Below are 20594 nucleotides of genomic sequence, written 5' to 3'. Positions count from 1 at the left end.
GTTATCGAAGGTGAGACCACTGTCCACCTGTGTCCCTAAGTCTCTTATCACACTTTCAATGTTTAGTGTACTGCCACCTATGTGGTAATTCACGGGTACATGTTTTTTCCCAAAGGGGATAACTATAAATTTCTTGGCACTGAGCTTGAGCCCATGGCTCTGGCACCAAGCATCTGTTTCTGTAAGGCCTTTTTGTGGAATATCCACATTATTTGGGGATTCAATAATTGCTCCCAGTTTGCAGTCATTTGCAAACTTTGTTAGCCAGAGTCCCTTAGTGTTGGTCTGTGCTTCAGAGAAGTAGATGCCAAACAAGAGCAGTCCCAGGACTGAACCCTGAGGAACTCCACTTGTCACTTGTCTGGAGCTGGATTTGCTGTCGACTACTTTTACAGTGTGGGTTCTGTCAGTAAGCCAGTTAGCGACCTATTGAGTGACATAGGGATTAATGCCCAGCTTAGTAAGTTTATCTATGATTCCAGAGAGGGGGGTGGTGTCAAAGGCCTTGGCAAGGTCCAGATAGGCTTTCTGGACCACCTTACCCTTGTCCATGGCTCTGGAGACTGATTCAAAGAAGTCAATCAGGTTCAGGAGACAAGATCAGCCCTTCACGAACCCATACTGCGTAGGGTCCAGTGTTTGAAGGTTGCTAATGTCTTTGTTTATAAGTTCCATGATAATGCATTCCATGGCCTTGCAGGTCAGGCTTGTCAGACTGATGAGGCAGTAGTTCCTGGAATCCAAGGTGCCCCCCCCCTTGTGGAGTGGGATAACTGTAGCTGTGCACCACTCAGTGGGTATGAAGCCTGAGCTGAGGCTATGATTAAACATAACACTTAGGTGAGGTGCTAGTTAATTTTGTAGTTCATGTAGTACACAGCCTGGGATGTCATCTGGTCCCATGGATGCTATATTCTTAGCTTCAGAGAATGCATTTTTTACCTATGTGGCTGTTAATACCGGAATTTGGCAATCTTTCCATACTGAGATGGGCTTTTAAGGGGGTGAGAGGGGGGTGAAGTTTCCACTGAATCGATCTGCCAGGATATTGGCAATATCCTTGGGATCAGTATATTTAATGCCATTCTGTTGTAGCTCAGAGCAGATCTGAGCATTGCCATTTAGAGTCTTGACATAGCTATAGAATACCTTGTGGTTGTCTTTGGAATCTTTGGCAATTTTATTTTCGTAACTAGCTTTGGAGGATTTTATGAGGGATCTCAGCTTCTTACTGAGGCTGGTAAGGGAGTTTTTTGCATCCTGGGATTTTTCTCTTTTCTGCAACAGTTTCTTCCTTTTGTTGTAAAGTTTGTTTATGTCAAGGGACCACCAGATTGACTTCCTTTTTTTGGAGGAGAGCATCTTGGTTCTGTTGGCAATTGCACAATTCATGCACAAGTGGATTTGCTCATACAGTGTTTTAGTGTAGGATTCAGCAGTCGAACATTCAGTTCCCATCTGCATGGGTGTCATGAAGTTTGTCACTTCTGACTTAAGTAGCATGAAGTTGGCTTTGGAGAAATTTTTTTACAGAGGTTTCCTTACTGGGGGTGGGGATGGGATGTGGATGTCAAGGGTGATTAGCTTATGGTCAGACCTGACCAATGAGGGGGTGACCATAGGTGTGGAGCATCGATTTCCCATGTTGGTAATGACCAGGTCTAGGATATTGGAGCCCCTGGTGGAACTTAGGATTAGTTGATTCAGGGCATTGCAATTTATGAATTCCAAGAACCGTTGGGCAAAGGTGTTGGTACATGAGTAGTTTTCCCAGTTAATGGCAGGGTAGTTGAACTACATGAACTACAAAGTGAACTGGCACCACATCTGTGTGCCCTGTTCAGTCTCAGCCTCACCTCAGGCTTTGTCCCTACCAAATGATGCACTGCTACAGTCATTCGTCTCCATAAAGAGGGAGTGACTACAGACCCAGGGAATTATAACCCCATTAGCCTCAAGAGTCTGATATGTAAGGCTAATGAGCACATCATCATGGACCTAATTAACAAAGATATAGGGAATCTCCAACTCTAGATCCCATGCAATTTGGTTTTGTGAAAGGTGGAGCATGGCTGCTCAACCTGGTTGACTTTTTTGAGACAGTCACCAGAGCTGTTGATGAGGGTAAGGCAATTCATACAGCCTACCTCAATCTGGCCAAGGCCTTTAATACCATTTCTCAATCAGGAATCATTGATAAGGTCACAAATCTAGGCATCACCCCATATATCACTAGGTGGGTTGCAAACTGGCTAACAGATAGAACCGCAGTGTGAAAGTAGTGGACTCCAAGTCAGACTGCCAACCAGTCACGAGTGGAGTCCTACGGGGTTCGGTCCTGGGTCCTCTCCTGTTTGTCATCTTCTTCTCAAAAGTCCAGGCCAACACGGAGGGACTCTGGCTGACCAAGTTTACAGATGACTGCAAGTTAGGAGCCATTATTAACTCCTCAAGTGGTGCAGACATCCTACAGGAGGGCCTCATTGAGACCAATGACTATTGTCGAAACCATGGCCTTAAGCTTAATGCCAAAAAATGCATTGTCATCCCTTTGGGAAAAACTCTGTTCCCACTAATTACCACACTGATGGGAGCACACTGAACACTGAAGGTGTTATAAAAGATCTGGGGACACAGGTTGACAGCAACCTCTACTTCGACCAACATATTGCCACTGGTAGTCAGAAAGTCCTTTGTGGCACATCTCATTACCAAGGGTTTTGCATCCAGGAAGAAAGAGGTCATTGTCTCTCTTCCCTCATTAGACCAATTATTGAGTATAATGCCCCATTTGTCATGTACCTAACTGGAAACCTGCAACAGCTGGAGAGGTCACAAAAGTATCTCATGAAGAGGATCCTAGGCATTAAACATATGTCTTACACGGACAGACTCAAAAAAACTCCAGCTATTCTCTGTCTCATATTGTCTACTAAGAGGTGATCTCTGCTTGACTTACAAAGCCATGTCTGAACCAGCCCTATTAGAAGTGCTGCATCTAAAGAAATCCCAATCCTTCCACACCACACACTCCAAAGACCTCAACCTCGTTACCGCAATCATCAGAACATGCTGGAGGGACAGGTTCATAACGGAGAGACTGCCCAAGCTCTGGAATAGACTTCCCATACATGTCAAGCAGAGTACTTCACTGGCCCTCTTCAAGAGAAATCTTGATGAGTGGATGGGAAAGATCACTCCAGTGGCTCTACCTGATAGAGGCACTGGGATCAAACATCGGTTGCCACGATGCCAGGGTACTTCTATGGGCTAGGCTTGTAAAGGCTCCAGGACCATTAACCTAGTACACATCTATGAACCTATGAACCTAAATATTGCTTGTTCATATTTGCATTAATACTTCCAAAACCATGCTACATACAAAGTAACAGAATATTTTATCTTGAAACTTACATGATAGCAAACATAATTGTATTGATATTTGGCCTCTGTCTATGAGTATTTGTGATTTGTATGGTTGTAAATTCATTTTTTGAAAGGATCAAGCCATGCCCACTGGTTGTTAAAGGTACATACTCAAAAGAGCTGTACTAGAGGGTATGAGTTAACAGGGGTTGCTTAACATTTGCTAAGGTCAGGCCTCTTGCCACTCTAGTACTTAACTGATTTGCCTTTTTCAAAGTATTGAAACATAATCAGCACACTACATAAAAATTAAGTTCATGTGTTTATTTATATCACAATTGTTATTGAATATGTGCAGGATAACATATATCTTTGTTGTAGTAAACCTTAAATTTTGAGCCATATATAAACACAATTATTCATGAATACCCAGTGCAGGCACATAAAAGTGTAATGAAATGTAGGGCACTAGCAGTTGTATAACTAGTAATATGGGCATTTATTTAAACTATTTAATAATTTTTTAACAGTTTGCACAGTTTTGATCTCAGGCTTCCTTTACATACATTCTGACAGGTGTTAAAAGTATGAAACCAAATGTAAGCCTATGATTTCAATACCAGTTTTGTTTTAACTGTAGCAATTTTGCATTGAGTCAACTGATGGTACAGTTGTTTGGTTTGCTTTATTGGCTGAATGTCAGACACTCTTATACTGTTCTTCCTACATGGAAGATCATTATTTAGTTTGGTCATTTCATCTCTTAACATTATTTTTATTTTGCTTTAGTGTGTGCACTAACAGATTCCAACACAGAGTGTGTTTGTGAAGAACAACACGTTTGGGATAGCCAGACATGCAACATGTATGGAAGTTGCTTAAATACAACCTCAAACAACTGCAGCTGTGTTAGAGATATTCCTTACAATGGAACATGTGAGCCCTATTCACCTCCTCCAGGTAACTGTTTCTTCTTCTACTACAACATAACAATTACTTAACTTTAATGCTGCATGACTTTATTGCAATTTCTTAGTAACTTGTGTGAAAGTCAACTGAATCTTTGGTGTGTACTTTTGCTCTTGCTATGAGTTCTTTTACACATGTGGCGGTCAAGTTAGAACTTGTTATTGAACAGTGGAATCTCATAAGTAACTAAATTCTTACTTAGTGAATTCATGTACAAAGGAAGGGAACATTACTTTCCAAATAGAGAAGGCTACAAGGAACTAATAGAACTGTTTATTGGTCTAATTCTTGAAGGAGATCTTAAACTCCTGCTAAACTGCTCAGTACATATATGTGTTATTCAACTACAGTAATTCACTGAACATGGGTATGATGCCCCTGTGCTGACCCAGTAATCAAGGAGCCTCAATTCTCACCACTAGCACCAGTGAGGAGCGTGCACATTGGGAGGATGACAAGTACACATACTGTAGAATACAATTTGCCTTAAGAGCACACAGAGATCACAGTCAGTCTAGGGCTGGTTTCTCCCTCTTTCACCAGATCCCCAATAAGACTCCCCACTGGCACAGCTATAGGGTTAAGATCTCAGCCGAGTGGCCAAGCTAAGACCTCCAGCACCCTCTCTGTCCAACCAGTGCTTCAAGTCCCTGCCCAAGTAGCTGACACAGACACACTTTTGAGATTTGATTGATATGCAAACACACACACACACACACACACACACACACACACACACACACACACACACACACACACACACACACACACACACACACACACACTTTACACTTGGTAAAGGTTGGTACATGTTAACTTGCTATGTCCCCTTCTGCCTAGGCTATAAGGTAATCACTACCACCAACCACCCTTACTTATCAGTTACTTTAAGGCTCTTCCCAAATGGTGACCAGTTCTACTGTGTAATGTTAGTGTCATCCAAATGGTGTGTGACCAACAGCAAGGCTAATGGAGTTGCCTATACAGTGTCACCAAATACATATGTAAGCACTGTAAGGACTTAAACATCTCTAAACAAACCAGCCACAATTAAAAGGTTTAAATATATTTAATAATAAATAATGAAAGAACAAGACAATACTCATTAAACTCAACACAGTGACAACAGAGTTCAGAATCACAAGAAGTATTTTAAAACAGCATTGCTGGACAGTCTACTGAAAACATCTAAACTAATCTTGCTATATTCCTATCTATCTCTAAGAGAAATCACTGTAATCTAGTAACTTACTATTAGCAAGGTAAGTGCTGATGAGAGGATGTTTCTAGGTCCAAAAACAAATACAAAATGCCCAGACTCACTCTCTGAGATACTTCTTAAATTAATAATCAAAACATTACTGCTGGGTTAGCTGGGTGACATCACTATTTGATACCTGCCTTCACTTCACAGGCTAAACAGATACCAAGAGAATTTAACATTTCTCTGTGAAAATTACTTATCTCTCAGAAGTTTGTCTAGAACTGGAAGTCATAAAACAAGTAACACTTTTACATTTGAAACCTAGTAATTATTTCTGTTTCCAGACAATAGGAAAACCTCTAGCTTTACACGTTGTGTCTGCTCTGAGATAATACAGAGATAACAGAATCATAAAATAATTTCCACTTATTTTCTTGAGGTTTTGTAAGGTAACTCTGTATGTTCCAGCTTCTACCATGAAAACACACATTTGCACAGGCACATAGTTCATATACATTTCGGCTCTTTTCCAGCAGGGTACACTGTGGTTAGATTCCTGAAACTCAGTACATAACATGCAGTTCAACACACACTTCTGCACCAGTAGTTTAATATACACATAACATATAGTTCTCCTCCATTTATAAGACAAGCCTATAGATCATATTAATATTCACAAATGATATATGATTATTTATAAAATTCCAGATAGCTGGGCTGGCAGTCTCACAATAGGGTCTGTGTTTATTGCAATCTCCTGGAGTATACTGTGGAATCATTTTCATTCCAGACAGAATGACTGTAGTATTACTTTATTAAAACCTATATTTTCCTGGGTAATCACTAGTTTGGTAAAGGAGACATATTGCTGAAGTAGATGATGTAGTAGTCTATCGTTCTGCCTACCATTATGTTAAGAACCTAATAACAACCTGTGTTTTTTATGGTATATGATTAAAACTATTAAATGGTGGCATACCTTTCTTCTAGACATAACAGTCCGTGAACAAAGTCTCATGTTTACCTAAAGCAAAGAAACCAATAGATAAATATATATTATAATATGCATAAATAAAAATGTACTTCTGTACAGTTGGTTTCCCTTTATTCACTTACCATTTACCTTAGTTCTGTATAGTGTTTAATAGTTTGCATTTATTATTAGCAATGAAACTTCAGCAGTTAATTAACTTATTAGTTAGCTAATTGACTGATTGTTTTTTTTTTTTTTTTTTTGCTTATTTGAATGTATTAAGTGTGGTAAAACATTGATTTCTTGGATGGTTATTAGGTTCAGCCAAGGATTAGACTAAAAAGTATCAAAAGCACATAGAGGAGAGGGTTCAAAAGAATGCATATTTTAGTAAGAGTAACATTAATCTTCTTTAGTGATGACACAGAACTCCTATTGACACAGGTAATTACAGATGCATCTGTATTTTATGCCTCTTCTACAAAACCATGGAAAATATTATAATTGACCTCATGAACTACATTATCAGGAATGTTTTTCAACTTGACCTACCACAGTTTGGTTTATTGAATGGATGATTCTGTTCACTGAATCTGGTGAAACATCTTTGAAAATGTTACACAGTCTGTAGTCATTGGCCATGCAGTACACATGGTGTATCTTGACCTGGCTGAGGCCTTCAGCACTATTCCTCATGCTAAGATCACACAGAAGCTAAATTCATTAAAAATCAACCTATATCTGGTAACATATGTAGCAAACTGGAGGAAAGACAGGATGCACATGTTGCAAGTTCCAGGTATCTCAGCAAAATACAATATCAGTTCCTCAACAAGTAAAACACTTGCATTAGTGCTGAACAAATCAGTGTTTTGAGGAGTAATTGGTTTCTCTAATATTATTTTTATCTATTTTATGTTAATAAATCTTGCAATACCTTCACAATAACATTAAGTAAATTCAATACTTTCCAAAATATTTTAAGTCGCATAATATACGTGACTTCATAAAAGTAATAAGGAAGGCTATCAGTTCCCAGAGAGGAATCACCAATTAAATGATATAATACCATCTGAAGTTCTTCTACCATCATTTCTTTACTGAAGACAGTATTATACACAGTAGGAAATGATATAACAACCCATGTATGTTGTGGAGAAGACAAGGTTTTTACATTATCTTCCAAAAAGTAATCGATTATACACATAGTATCTTCGTGAGTTGATGTAAGCTCACCTGTATATTTTAGTCTAGACTATATTAAATGATTGTTTTTTATATAAAAAAAAATGTGAACTTTCTTTTATACTAAATTATGTAAGATATTGTAATATATTCATCATGGGCAGTGCAGTGGTGCAGCAGTTAATGTTGTCACCTCACAGCAAGAGTTTCTCCAGTTCGATTCTCGGCTGGGGTGCCTTCTGTATGGCGTCTGCGTGTCCTCCCTGCATTCATGTGGGTTTCATTTGGGTACTCCAGTTTCCTCCCACATTCAAAAGGCATGCGTTTGGAATGTTTCTCCCTAGGCCTCTGTTGAAAATAGCCTCTGACCTAGTCAGACTTTCCCAGTCAACAAATGTAAATAAAATAAATTCTCACTGTTTCAGTAGCCTTTAGGCTATATGGATTGTATCCTACCAAATATATAACAGCCTGCCAACGTCATAAAGCTCTGGCTCACTTCCATACTTTCATTCTGACTGCTGATCAGACAGTCCAGTGGTGCAAAATCAAAACTCAAAGTGAAGCTATTTTCAGTGCTTTCTTGGCAACTCAAGTAGAAAGATCTCTGAGGCTTTGCAGGAGCCCCAATCCACTTCAAGCTTTGTTTCTGACAGGTAAGTCCCCTGTGGAGATCCCTTCCATACAGAATTGATTACCCTTTAAAAAAAAAAAAAAATATATATATATATATATATATATATATATATATATATATATATATATATATATATATATATATATATATATATATATATATATATATATACATATATATATATATATATATATACATATATATATATATATATATATATATATATATATATATATATATAGATATATATATGGTTCCTCTTCAGAAGGTCGAATGGCTGAAATCTCGAAATGCATATGGCTGAAGCCATATGCTCGAATTTCAGAAGCTCGACCTTCTGAATGGGAAGTGAAAAAAAAACACACACAACAGTGTTCCCCTGCACCCCTACACCCCCGCTACTTATTTATTCCAATGATATTCTTTTTCAGTATCAAGGGTTTCCTGGCAATTATCACCAGTAACTCTTAGCTATTTTTTTTTATCTGGGGTAATTGTTTTGTGTAACATATGTACTGTGTCAGTACAGCAGGTCTGCAATTGTTTCCAATGGGCGGGTGACATTAATGCATGTTTTTGTGCTTGTGTACAGTTGATAACAACTTAACTTCCCTTTTTTCTATCAGTCTGCTTTTTTTTTCTTTTATTTTCCAAACTGTTTATGACAGTATTTTAGATGACTGATAGGGGACTGTGCAGGGAAGTGTGTATGTGTGTGTATGCTGCTTGTGAACACTTTCTTGACAACTTGACTTATAACCAGCTTGTTCCAGCAACACTGACCAGATCTGAGACATCATACTCAGCTGCTGCATGAACACTTAACTCCACTCCTGTTGGCTCTTCTCCTTTTGTACCTGGAAAGAAAAAAACAACAAAGTACTGACACTACAGACTCAATCAGTACCTCAGCCAACAGAGAGTGAACCTGTAGTGGCCATTTGTTGTTCCTCAGACCACACACTTGCTTCTCTGACTTCCTCTGCTGTAGTCCTTTCAGCCACCATGAATCAGGGGTCAGCAATGTCATCTTTGGTTTTTCCAGTGTCTGATCAAGCAAGGCTGAACCATCTTCTCTGGGTCAGGGAGACACTCAAGCAGATGTTTCTTGATAACCTGTAAAAGTGACCTTTAGACAGGGCAGAAGTACCTTTTGTGAGTCAGTTCTTAGATAAGGTTTTACTTGCAAAGAAAAAAAATAAAAGGTTAAATATTTTTCATCTGAAGATATGATTTCTTGTTAGAAAAGATGATTTTCTTACCTTAGCCAGGTGTTTATTACAGCTTATTGTAAACGCCTTAGCCAGGCATTTATTACAGGCTGTTAAGCCTGATACTCAGAAATCCTTACCTGATGGTAGTATTCCAGAGGAAGTTTGTCAAAGGATGCTGATATGAAAAGTGACAGGGCTTTTTCTCCAGCAGATACCCAATATCAGATCTTTGATTCTGAAGAAATGTTGTCCTCACCACCACCTTTGGCACAATTTTCTTTTTGTCATAATATATTTAGGATGAATGATGCCTTTTTGTAGGAAGAAGTGGATATTCCCCCTGAACTGAGAAGATCTTATGATATGTTACAAGTGAATATACCTCATTATACTCCCAGCCTTCCTAGTTTGACAGCCTTGGAGGATGGGTTCATAATATTGATTTTCAGCCTTCATTTCCCAAAAAGGCAGGTAGATTTTATAAGGTTCCTGAGACTAACACATATTTGATCCAATGTTGTCTTTTCTGCCTGGATTATCAAATCAGATGGATCTGACCTTGGCACCTTTTTCAAGAACTTGGATCCAGGAGTCTGACGTCTCCTGTATCCATGATTTCCTGTAGCCCATAGATTACTCCTGCTCTTGTTTGCTGCTTGATTAATCAAGATGTGTATTCGATGGTTCTTATCATTAGTGTTTGGATATAATGTTTTGTTTACTATTTCCAGTCTAAGTTTTTTTATCTTTTGTAATTTCTACAAGTGTTTTACCTCTTCTTTGTGATAGAGTTGCATATATGTTATTAGTCAGTTGGGAGTTTTTCTTTCCTGCCTTTCTCCCCTAAAAACAAAAAAAGTCACGATTAGCTATTAATATAGTTGTGTTTTTTCATGAGTATAGTCCTCATAGGTAAACCTGATACTTACTGGTTTAATAGTATGGTTGTTTGCATTTATTGGTGTTATTGCTGTTGTTATCTTATGGTATTGCAGTTATGAAACTTAGCATACTACTTATGTCAGACAAGGCCATTGGATTTAAGAAATGCAGTGGCAGTGTCTGTGGACACAAAATTCCCCCTTAGGACACCCATGTACTTTGTCTGTATTATTTTGGGGTAGTACACTTAGAAACTAAAGCCTGTGCCTCTTTTGGGGCCAGAGTACTTGCTGACTATCAGAACAAACATGGTCTCAAGGTTCTCTTCCTTGCCCAAGTGGGAGTTCTGGAACCTTCATCATCTGAAGATTCATCTTCCAGGAAATCTGAGAAGATGAGAATCAAAAGGAATGAGAGTGAGAAAGTGAAAGAGAGGTGTAAAGAAAAGGAAAGGGAGAAAGAAAACCAAAAGAAGAAGTCTAGGAAAAGGTATCTGGATCCATCAGGCCTGGCACAGAAGATCCCAAAGCATTCGGACCCATCTATGGGGGAGGCATTTCTGACCCATTCTCCAACTTCACCTTGTCATTTGTCTCTGAAGCCACCTAGTCATTGGCCCTATTGCCCTATCTTACAGGACAGACTACAATGCTCACCAAGACCATTGTCTGTGGGTTTTTCCTTCAGGTCTTTTCACTTATCGAGGAGCCTCTCAGAAGCCAACATTGATAGAATGGTGCAGAAAGTTTTCCAGACTCAGATCCATCTGGGGGTGTTCTCAGTTGCTATCCCACCAGTGACTCCAAGTATGGTCCCTGCTAAGTCAGCCATCTTTGCTGTACCAGTATGACCTCCAGATCTGATGCCTGTGCTACCAAGTCATCCCCATGAGGACCTATGTCACAAATGACTGTGCTTTTGGCTTTGATTTTATTGGCTCTGGCTCCTTAGGATCTGGGTGGGTCTCAGAGCCTAAGTTTCAGTGGTGAGGCTCTGGTGTTGGGTTCAACTCTGAGATTTTCTGAACCATCCTATCCCTGGGTGATTTGGCTCTGGACAGTCTGATGCTGATATCTACCTCTGAGCTGAACCAGGGTAGGGCTGAGGATGTCCTTTCTCTGACATCCTTACATAAGAGGTAACAACCTAACCTCCAGTCTCAGTTTCAGCTTTCAAGGCTTTTGAGAAGATTCTGTCTAGATCCGGACAGGAGGTGTCTTGTTCTCACTCAGGTGCATCCTGTTCCCCTTTGGATTCTGTGGCCATATTCGTTCATCCTGTCAACAAGAACAATTAGCCTATCTAAGCCATGAGGATTGTTACTTGGGGAGTTCCACCTCCGATTGCAACCATTCCCAAGAAGTTCCTACAGGGGAGGGCCATAGGAAAAGGGCCTCATAGAGAAGAAATCTTGGCTCATCTCCAAAGTGTATCACTGTAAATACTGATTTTGAGGAAGAAGAAGTATCCCTAAGATCCCCTCTGGAAGACAACTCATTCAGTGATATTCTAGTATTCATGAATCAGAGAGTGGTTTGGTCCACCAAAGTCCCCTTCTCTGGAAGACACTGCATTCCTTGAGGCTTTCAGGGCTGGCTCATCTACCTCCTGGGTGGTCCCACCCACAGATGAGCTGATAGACCTGGTTTCTTAGGGGGCCTGAAAAGCCTATCCTATTAAAACCCACACATTGGGTGGATTTGGTATAATGGTTAAGGTCTTCAGCTCATAGACACAAGGCACAGGATTTGATTCTAACTTCAGGTTATTGGCTAAGCTTAAAAGGGCCCTTCAGAGCAGTTATCCTAGTATGGGCCCATGATCCTATGAACCTATGGAGCAACAGTCCTCCAGTAAATGCCATGATGGTTGTGGCAACCACCAGAAAGGAGCTCTCAGGAACATGTGCATCTGTTCATCACATAACAGGGAGTCAAGAGCACTAGACAGATTTGGGAAATGGACTTTTGCATCAGTGACATTTGCACTTCGTGCTTTGAATTACTTGGCCCATATGACACATTTCCAGAGGGGTGTGACTAAAGAACTGCCAAAATCTCTCTCTACTAACCTGCCTACTGACATTCAGAAATCAGCGGAATCTCATATTCCTGCTCTATAGTCTATGACCATCATGTCCATGCACCTGCTCTCCAGTGCAACTGAAGACATGGCAAAAGCAGCAGGCACTGGCATTGCTATTTGTTGGCTCACCTGGATGCATCTCTGTATTTCATGGAAGGCTTCAAAATATCCTTAATTAATTCTTCCTTTAGTGGTTCAACACTCTTTAGGCCTAAGGTAAAAGATACATTTAGTAGAAATGAACAGGAGGGCAAGATCCTGTCTGCCATAGGCATACATATTTACACCCCCAAAAGGACCTTTTCCCAGAACCAAAAGTGTGAAAAAAGCTATGGTCTTGAAAGTACCAGAGTATTGACCAAGATACTTCTGATGACAGACATTGCCTGGGGTAGACAGAGGAATAACTTTAATGGACGTCAACCCAGTGGCAGAGGAGGACCACAGAATCAACGGCTTTGAGGTCAGTTCCCCTAGAAGCCCTTTTAGTGTTCCTCAATGTCTGCCCAGCTGCTGCACTCTGGAGGCAGTCAGCGGCACTTATCCCTGCACCCTCACATTGGGCAGGCCATCAGTGAAGATTCATGGGTGCAGAAGATAATCACCAGAGGTTGTATTATTAACTTTGCTTCCCCTTCAAAAAAGAGAAAGACAAAAAATCCCCAACATTCCACACAGTCAGAGGGAATTGGCAGCAGAAGAATTAGCAAAGCTGCTAGAAAACTGAGTCCTGCAGGAGGTCCCACCAGACCAGCAAGCTTCTGGAGTCTATTCAAGTTTCTTTTTGGTTCCAGGAAAAAAAGGAGGACCTCATGTTTCAATCCATTCTAATGGAAAGATGTGCTCAATAAAGTTTTCTCTGTTTCCATCAGTCATTTTCTATTCAGAGCATGGCCCATTGGTCTCATCACAGACCCCAAGCCCTCAGGGTGTTTACCAAATGTACAGTGGCATCACCAAGACATTAATGCGAAGTCTGTCCTCTGTCATTGCCCATGTATCTTGAACCATCTTCCTTTTGTAATCCCTCCCCCACTCCAGAACGCAGTGTATCTCAGGCTGCAAGCATTTCAGGTTTTCCCCTGCTTGAAGGACTGGCACCTCATTGCATCCACCCTGGATTTACTTAGTAGTCAGTGCAGGCATGTCATGCTCCATCTAGCCCTGTATTAATCTAGACAAAAAAAAAAAAAGTTGACACCTTAGCAGGCAATAGAGTTCATAGGGTGCTACCAGGACTCATCTTCTCAAATTGCCAGATTCTACAATACAAAATACTATCACCACATCAAATAGCTTCAGAGGTCCTTTCTCATTTGACCCCCCATTCCCACCAAGACTAGTTCTACAGTCACTGTGGTCTATGGCTGCATCTGTCATACTGGTACCTCATGCTATATTTTACATGAGAATTCTGCAGTGGACACTGTCTGTGCAATGGTCAATAATACACAAATCCCTTCATGTCCCAGTATTTCCACATCAGTTTGTAGGAGGTCCATTGGTGGTTGACATCCTCAGTGGTCATATGGGGTTAACCTTTCATCCTAGCACTCCAGAAAGCCACTGTGACCACAGATGCCTGATTTCTGCAGTGAGGGAGGTGCTACAAAGGGAAGATTATTCAAACCACGAGTGATGTCAAAAGCCAGACTTCACATTAAGTCATGGTGATGAAGGCAGTCCTAGCATTGCAGATATTTCAGGACTCCCTTCCAGAGGGTGCGATATCTATCCAGACAAACAACATGGCAGTCTGGTATATAAACAAGCCAGAAGGGACCTGTTCATAGCTATTATGCTGGGAAGTCATGACAGTGTGTCAGTGGCAATGTCTTCCCAACATTTTCTGGTGATAACACACATCTTGGGGACTGCCTCACAAATGGTTGTTCAATCAATCAGTGGCAGCAATTATTTTCTAAAACGCATTTCAAACTTGACAAACTATAGGGACATAAACTCTACCTAGATAAAGAAACTAACATAAAACTAACAAACACTTTGCTTATCCCATCCGTCTTGTATGGAAGCCCCATTTTCACCAACTTCCATATATCCCTAAATAATAAGTTGCAATCTTGCTAGTACAAGATAGCAAAATTTGCCTCTAACATGCCCAACCGCTCATACCACTGCAAAGCTATCTCAAACCTGTCCTGGCTTGAATTTCACCACTATCTCTATAATACTCAATTAACACTTGCTCATAAGCTAACTTTCAAACCTGCTAAGTGTCCTGCACTCCAGTCTATCTTACACACATACACCCCAACTAGAACCCTCCGGTCTTCAGAAAGAACACTTTTAAATGTAGGTAAACCCAACAAAAGAGCAGGACAATGCCTGTATTCCTACAGCATTGCCAAACTATGGAACAGCCTCCCCTCATACATTACTCAACTTGACTCCCTAATAGCCTTTAAAGCTGCACTTAAAACCCACTATTTAAATAATCCCAGCTGTACCTGTGAAATAAAGTGTAAACCCCATTAACTTCACACACTTAACTACTCAGATCCTACTCTATAACCTTCTGTTATATTATTTTGTTCCTCTTCTATATGACTGTTTCTCCTACCTGTGATATGTGCAATTTACTAATGATGATGATTACTTTCTCCTGATTGTAAGTATGTTATTATGTATCCATACAGTCTGATAATTATGTATTAACTATATAGCACTACTCCCCACCCTATGCTAATGTATGTATACCTCTTTCACTTTGATTACCTGTGGAGCATTTCTCCCTGGGCCTCCACTGAAAATGGGTTTTTGACCCAGTGGATTTTCCCGGTCAATAAATAAATAAATAAATAATAAATTTGCAATCACTGGGGCTAGCCTTGCTGCAATTTTTCTTCTCCCACCTAAACAACAAATGCAGTAGCTACTTTGCTATGAATCTCCCAGAGTTGCAGTCACTGAGGGATTCTCTGGTACACAATTGGCCACTTGGTCTCCTATACACCTTTTCATCTTTTCTCCCGGTAGCCAGTTTTGTTTAGAAAGCCTCAGGTGCAAGTCAACAATAATTCACATTGCTCCCTTTTGGCCTTGCCAGAGTTGGTTCCCCTTACATTGGCCTCATCTGAAATGCCCTCCATGGGTGCTGCATCCATATCCAGACCTCTTATTTTACCCATCAAGTCAGTCTCACCAAGACATAAAGACCTGAAACTGACAACATGGTTCCTCCAGTTCTAAATGGTGGCCAGAGATGTCAATCTGTCTACTCCAGTTATACATATTCTGCCACATTCACAAAATCTAAGACTAGGAAGGCTTACCTTAACAAATGGAAAAGATTTGGCATACAGGGTTTTTCTAAAGGCTTGGACCCCTTTTTGTCTCCACTACCATCCATCTTAGATTTGTTAGCAGGTTTGTTTCAGAAATACACTAGTTTCCCAACTATCAAAGTGTGATTAACAGCCATATCCAGCTTTCTCATCTTTTGGTATTGAGATGGGCCTTTTAGGGGGTGAGAGGGGGGTGAAATTGGAAATCGAGATGCCAGGCTATTGGCAATATCCTGGGGATCAGTATATTTAATGCCATTCTGTTGTAGCTCAGAGCAGATCTGAGCATTGCCATTTAGATTCTTGACATAACTATAGAATGCCTTGTGGTTATCTTTGGAATCTTTGGCAATTTTATTTTTGTAACTAGCTTTTGAGGATTTCATGAGGGATCTCAGCTTCTTACTGAGGCTGGTGATGGAGTTTTTTGCATCCTGGGGATTTCCTCTTTTCTGCAACAGTTTCTTCCTTCTGTTGCATAGTTTGTTTATAGCAGGGGACCACCAGATTGGCTTCCTTTTTTTGGAGGAGAGCATCTTAGTTCTATTTGGGATGGCACGATTCATGCAAGAGTGGATGTGCTCATACAGTGCCTTAGTGTAGGATTCTGCTGGCGAACTTTCAGATCCCGTCTGCATGGGTGTCATGAAGTTTGTCACTTCTGACTTCAGTAGCATGAAGTTGGCTTTGGAGAAGTTTTTTAAGGAGGTTTCCTTACTGGGGGGTGGGGGTGGGATATGGATGTCGAGGGTGATTTGCTTATGGTCAGACATGACCAACGAGGGGGTGACCACTGGTGTGGAGCATCTATCTCCCAAGTTGGTAATTACCAGGTCTAGGATATTGGAGCCCCTGGTGGGGCAATGGTTTATATGATCCAGGGTGTTGGAATTTATGAATTCCAAGAACCACTGGGAAAAGGAGTTGGTACCCGAGTAGTTTTCCAGTTAATAGCAGGGTAGTTGAAATCACCCAGTATTAGGGTGTTTGGTTATATCTTAATATTTTCCAGTATATTTAGAAAGGTGTAGTGAGAATCTTGGGGCATGGAGGGGGATCCGTAGCAAGCTACAATTTGGATTGCAGTCTTACCTAGTGTTAGTTGCACCTGGAGAATTTCAGATGCATTGTGTTGAGCAACTAGCCTGTAGGTGTGAATATCCTTGGTGAATATGGACACTCCTCCACCTTTAGTGTTTCGGTCTTGGTTTTGTGGCCGAAACGTGTGGTAAGAGCTGTAGCCTGGTATTGCAGGGGTGCTCTCTGGAGCCTTGAACCAGGTCTCAGTTACTGCACAGATATTGATGTTCTCCATTTTTAGGAGTGCCTCGAGAGAGTGCATTTTGAGGTTTAGACTTATAGCACTGAGTAGCATTACTTTCAGATATTGTATGCTTGCATCTGTTACGGTGGTGGTTTTGTCCTTTGAACCTTGTCTAAAAAAGGCACTATAGGGGTGGCAAGAGCTTTAGCCAGTAACCTGAATCCCAGTGGTAACAGGTGCAGGCCATCTCTGGCAAAGCACTGTGGTTTGTCGATCATGTCTTCCCTGGCAGACAGATACTGGATCCCCTTTGAATGACACCAGAAGCTTAGCCAATTGTTGAAGTCAATCATTTTGTCGTTATACTGTGGTATCATTATGGGTGAAGGCAGGATGCTACTCAGGTCTAGGGTCATACCTGCCTGGGCCACATGATCCGAGAGCTCTTCCATATCTCTTTTCATGTAGTCCAGGTAGGTACGTCTCAAGTCATTCACTCCAGCATGGACAATGACAGAGTCGTATTTGTACTTGCTGTGGGGTGACTTGAGTGCATGCATTATGTGGCGGATCCTGGTACCCGGCAGGCAGCTGACTGTAATTTTCTCCTTGTTCAGCCTGGTGAGTGGGATATCAGTGTGCCTGACTATAGAGTCACCTATGACTAAAATGTTGGTTACATTGTCTTGCCTTAGGGGCTGTTGTTGGGTGGCACACTGGTGTTGTGAGCTATGTGTCACTTTGGTTGTGACTGGTGTTTGCTTACGTTTCAGCTTCGGAGGTCCTTGTTGCTTGGGCAGGTTAATGTTAAGGGCCTCCGCATATGTGGGTTTAGTGTTGCTATGTGTGGGTGTTGATGGTGTGGGTTTTGAAGGGCTATGAGTTGCTTGTGGTGTAGTGCAGATTTTAACCTTCTCCTCTTGACTGTCTAGCACAATCTTGGCCGGAGAGAGCTTTGCTTCCAGTTTGGCTATGTAAGTGCATCTCTTGCAGGTTGTAGTGTTGGGTGGTAGGAGGAGAGGGTTGTCTGTGTACATGAGACAGTTACTGCATTGCCCCAGTATGCCCAGATTCACCAGGTGGACAGGAGAAATCACCGGAAGCTGACCCTTGGACATGTCTGTTTAGGTGCTTTTTTTGTAAAGTATAAGAGCTGTTTTCCCTTACCTTTGCAAGGTACTTTGCAATTATAGGCTGTTTAGTGCCTACGATTAATTTCTCCTTATTGACAAGGAGAGTTAAGTGCTTGTATCAGTTTCAGGCTTCCTAGTGCTTTCCAGCAGGTTCTAGAACAAGTGCTAGTCACAGGGGTTCAGATTTTAGTTCTACTACTGAGAAACCAGTTAGTTCTAAGGGAAAATATTCATATTCACTATGACAATTTAAAACATCTAAAAATAATTTCTCCCTTTTTTTATACAGTACATATACATATAATGCTACTAGTGTATACACTTTTCTTTCCCATCTAAAGTCTGCCACCATCGGTCTTCTTAGTCTAAAGAATAATCTAAATTGTTTATTCATTTTCAATACAATATCGCAATCCTTGAACAAATTTAATGCCCCAAGTTCCATATTATATCACCAAGCCATAATGTCTTTGTTCTCTTTCATCTTTATTTAAAATCCCAATATCTTCTAATACTTTCAAATTCATATCATACCTATTACACCACTCTAATATTCCAATGCTCCTAACTATATTCTTAATACTATTAACATTAATAGATAGACTTCTAAGATTTTTGGCTGCTCTTCCTTTTAGCCTAGAATAATATTTTATTTACCTATTTCTTTTCTTTTTAACTTTTATTCCTGGTTCCTGACATTTTCTTTTCCTATATTTAAGTCTTTTATAAATTGTACTTTTCTTTTTAACTACTTTTCAATTTATATCTTCTTAATCACTGATTACTGTTCCTCTCTCTCTCTCTCTCTCTCTCTCTCTCTCTCCAAATCCCCCTTTTGTATATTGTCCAGATTTTGTTCTTGATTTATATCACTACATTCTTTCTTTTCTTTTTGATGTTCTTCTAGTTGAAATATTTGTTTTTCATTTATATTTTGTTGTTCAACTTCACAGTTTAACCTCCTTCTCACAATCTATCCATACATGACCCATCTGTTTACATTTATAACACATTTCATTACTATTTTTGCACTATGACCCATTTTCACATATAAATAACATTTTTTTATCACAATTATTTACAAAGTATCCCTCTTTCAGACAGAAAAAAATGTTCTTTGTTGTCCTCAATACTTCACAACAGCTCTATGTCCATCAACATTAATCATACTTGGAATATGTACAATGTTGCCGTTCTCCATTTTTAAAATAATATTATAGCTCAAAGCACCTGTCCAATGTTCGCTATTATCAAGAACTTTTGACATGTCATTTACTTCGTTAGGAACATTTTTAGTAAGTGCTTTTTACAGTCTCTCTCAGTTTCTGTTTGGAACTGTATGTTAATTTTTTTCTGTGTTTCTGAAAAAAGGTATTTACAACATAATTTTTTCAAGGATAAATGTCTTTTCTTTCACCATACTCCTTAAAAAAACTAATAGGACCTCATCAGTCTCAAAAAATGTGACAGCATGTCTCTTTCTAAATCAGAATAAAAGCTATTACCTCCTGTGCCTTTACGCATAAAGGCACAACTGTCTTGTCCCAAATCTTATACATGTCCAATTGTTTTTTCTTTTGGATTCTTAGGTAAGTACTAAGTTAACTGCCCTTGCGAGCCATTTTAAGCCTAGCCAATTATCCTTTGTGAGACTCAAACCCTGCACCTTGTGTTCATAGGGCAAACACCTTAACCATTAGGCCACCCTCCCAACATATTTCTTTTTTTCTAACTCTTCTGTCTTATTTTTCTCCTTTCCTGCTTCCTTTTATATCCCTACTATCTCTGCAAATGATTTCTTCTGCATTTCTTCCCTTCTGTTTAACTTCTCCATTATTTTGCACAATGAAACATATTTTCCTGTCTCTGGTTTGCTCTATTCTAATAATTTTTCCAGTATATCATCCTGCAACCATCCCAACTGGAGAGTTGTAATTATAATTTCCTCCTTTCCTTTCAACCCTCTCTGGAAAGTTTCCACCGAATCTTGCATGTGATCTCCTTTTTCCACATCTCAGATCATTTTTTCTTCTTTTATAATAGAAAACACTGCCATAGAGTCGGCATGTGCCTCAACTCCTCAACATTTCCCTCAGTCAACATCTTTGAGTGCTATTCTCCCAGCCACCACTAAGCTGGAAAAGGAGTGGCTACACCATATTTGATGGCTGCATGCAACTTGAGTGGCATAGAATAAGGTTTTTATTGATAAACATTTTATATATATATATATATATATATATATATATATATATATATATATATATAGATATACACATTGGTCTATTACAGATGATTGAACTTTTAAAAGTTCAACTTTCATATGGCCGAGACCGTATGATCAAACTTTTAAAAGTTTGAACACCTGATAAAAAAA

General features: G+C 39.9%; 1 protein-coding gene across 1 annotated transcript in view; it reads left to right on the top strand.

The window, feature by feature from the left end:
• LOC122794935 overlaps nt 1-20594 on the top strand; it is a 533471-nt gene that overhangs the window by 338659 nt on the left and 174218 nt on the right. Inside the window, exon 13 of the mRNA XM_044063530.1 lies at nt 4156-4326. Within this exon, the coding sequence (XP_043919465.1) occupies nt 4156-4326 (171 nt within the window). The remainder of the gene's footprint in view (nt 1-4155; nt 4327-20594) is intronic.

Source organism: Protopterus annectens, chromosome 2.part1 (genome assembly GCF_019279795.1).
Source record: "Protopterus annectens isolate FY-2018-M chromosome 2.part1, PAN1.0, whole genome shotgun sequence".
Lineage (NCBI taxonomy): Eukaryota > Metazoa > Chordata > Ceratodontiformes > Protopteridae > Protopterus > Protopterus annectens.
The sequence above is the reverse complement of the archived record's forward strand: the minus strand, read 5'-3'. Positions and strand labels throughout refer to the sequence as shown.